General features: G+C 53.0%; 1 protein-coding gene across 1 annotated transcript in view; it reads left to right on the forward strand.

Annotated features, from left to right (window-relative positions):
• Window positions 1–2441, forward strand: part of MLLT6 (MLLT6, PHD finger domain containing) — a 33765-nt gene that overhangs the window by 25490 nt on the left and 5834 nt on the right. The window contains exon 12 of the mRNA XM_017744227.1: window positions 239–360. Within this exon, the coding sequence (XP_017599716.1) occupies window positions 239–360 (122 nt within the window). The remainder of the gene's footprint in view (window positions 1–238; window positions 361–2441) is intronic.

The raw sequence follows: 2441 nt of genomic DNA on the forward strand, positions 1-2441 counted from the left end.
TGCCGGGAGCTCTCCGGGAGCTGTCCCACCGGGAAGAGTGATTGGATCCACACCATTCCCACGGCTCCTTCCTCCTCCCAGCTCCCAGACAGCGCTGGGAGCATTCCAAGCCTCTTGCCAGACTTCCAGGAGATATTTTTACCTCTCTCTCCGGCTGGAGTTGGGAAGAGCTGGAACAACGAGGTTATTCCCTGAGGAGCCGCTTCCCTGAGCCTCCTGTCCCTGTTTTCCCGTGCAGGTGTTTTCCCTGGCGGGTTCCACCTTCAGCCTCCCTTCCTCGCACATTTTCGGGAGCCCCCTGACATCCGGGCTGTCCCTGAACCCCCTCCTGAGCCAGCCGGAGAGCAGCCGGGCAGGTACGTGAATTCCCAGGTATGTCAGAGTCGGGATTCCCGAGGGCTCTCCCGGGAAGAGAGGAGGCCGCCGCTGCATTCCCGGCTTTTCCAGCTGCCCTCCCTCTGGGTGACAGCCAGGGATGGCATAGAGGGGACAGGGGCGGCGTGTGCCCGCAGCACGTCTGGCGTGGCCCTGGAGAATGGGTGTCCCTGGAAAATGGAAGTTCCTAGAGAATGGGTGTCCCTGGAAAATTGGGTGGCCCTGGAGAATGGATATCCCTGGAAAATGGAAATTCCTAGAGAGTGGATATCCCTGGAAAACGGAAATTCCTAGAGAATGGGTGTCCCTGGAAAATGAGTGTCCCTGGAAAATGGATATTCCTAGAGAATGGGTGTCCCTGGAAAATGGATATCCCTGGAAAATGGATATTCCTGGAGAATGGGTGTCCCTGGAAAATGATGGATGGCCCTGGAGAATGGATATTCCTGGAGAATGGGTGTCCCTGGATAACTGGGTGTCCCAGGAGAATGGATATTCCTGGAGAATGGGTGTCCCTGGAAAATTGTGTGTCCCAGGAGAATGGGTGCCCTTGGAAAATGGGTGTCCCTGGATAATAATGGATGGCCCTGGAGAATGGGTGTCCCTGGATAATTGGGTGTCCCTGGAGAATGGGTGGCCCTGGAGAATGGATATTCCTGGAGAATGGGTGCCCCTGGATAATTGGGTGTCCCTGGAGAATGGGTGTGCCTGGAAAATGGAAATTCCTAGAGAATGGGTGTCCCTGGAGAATGGATATCCCTGGAAAATGGATATTCCTGGAGAATGGGTGTCCCTGGAAAATGATGGATGGCCCTGGAGAATGGATATTCCTGGAGAATGGGTGTCCCTGGATAACTGGGTGTTCCTGGAAAATGGGGGTCCCTGGATAACTGGGTGTCTCCAGATAACTGGGTGTCCCTGGAGAATGGATATCCCTGGATAATTGGGTGTCCCTGGATAACTGCGTGTCCCTGGATCATCGGTGTCCCTGGATAACTGGGTATCCCTGGAGAATGAATGTCCCTGGATAATGGGTGTCCCTGGATAATGAATGTCCCTGGATAATGAATGTCCCTGGATAATGGGTGTCCCTGGAGAATGGATATCCCTGGATAATTGGGTGTCCCTGTATAACTGCGTGTCCCTGGATCATCGGTGTCCCTGGATAACTGGGTATCCCTGGAGAATGAATGTCCCTGGAGAATGAATGTCCCTGGATAATGAATGTCCCTGGATAATTGGGTGTCCCTGGAGAATGGGTGTCTCTGGATAATGAATGTCCCTGGATAATTGGGTGTCCCTGGATCATCGGTGTCCCTGGAGAATGGGTGTCCCTGGATAATGGGTGTCTCTGGATAATGGGTGTCCCTGGATAACTGCGTGTCCCTGGATCATCGGTGTCCCTGGATAACGGGTGTCCCTGGGCACGTGCCGGGGAAGTGCAGGAATATCAAATCCTCCTTCCCTGCAGAATTTGTTGGGATTTTTCCCACCCCAAAGCCGGGCGATCCCAGTGAAAGCTGCGGGGAGCTTCGCTGCCTCAAAATACCTCGGAAAATTTTGTTTCCTGGGATTCTTTTCCAGCCAGAGGCACCTCCCACCTCCAATTCCCATATCACATTTCCATTCCCAGTCCCTTCCTGCTCTTCTCCTTTAAAGATGTGAATTTTCATCCCCCGTGAATGCCCCAAAATCCCATTTTTCCACTCCCAAACACAGCCCTGGATTCCTTTCAACCACTCAGTTTTTCCCAGCGAGGCCAATTTCCATTTTCCTTGGAAAACCGCCTGGTTAATGAGTGGGAAACTTGGAGCATCTCAAGATTTTCCTGGGTTTTTTTCCCCTTTAAACCAACTGGGGCTGATTTTCGATCCTAAATTTTGACACCAAAGCACCCTCCTGGTTTCCAGCTGTTATCCCAGAAATTCGGGATGCGGAATCCCGGGAAGCAAAACCCTCCCTGAGTGACAAGGGCTTGGAAACACCACCCTAATTAGGGGTGGCTCGGGAAAATCCCACACCCCTCACCCCTCATTTGCCATTCCAAGGGGGCATTCCCGCATGGA

Source organism: Corvus brachyrhynchos, unplaced genomic scaffold, assembly GCF_000691975.1.
Source record: "Corvus brachyrhynchos isolate BGI_N302 unplaced genomic scaffold, ASM69197v1 scaffold30, whole genome shotgun sequence".
In the NCBI taxonomy this organism is placed as follows: Eukaryota; Metazoa; Chordata; class Aves; order Passeriformes; family Corvidae; genus Corvus; species Corvus brachyrhynchos.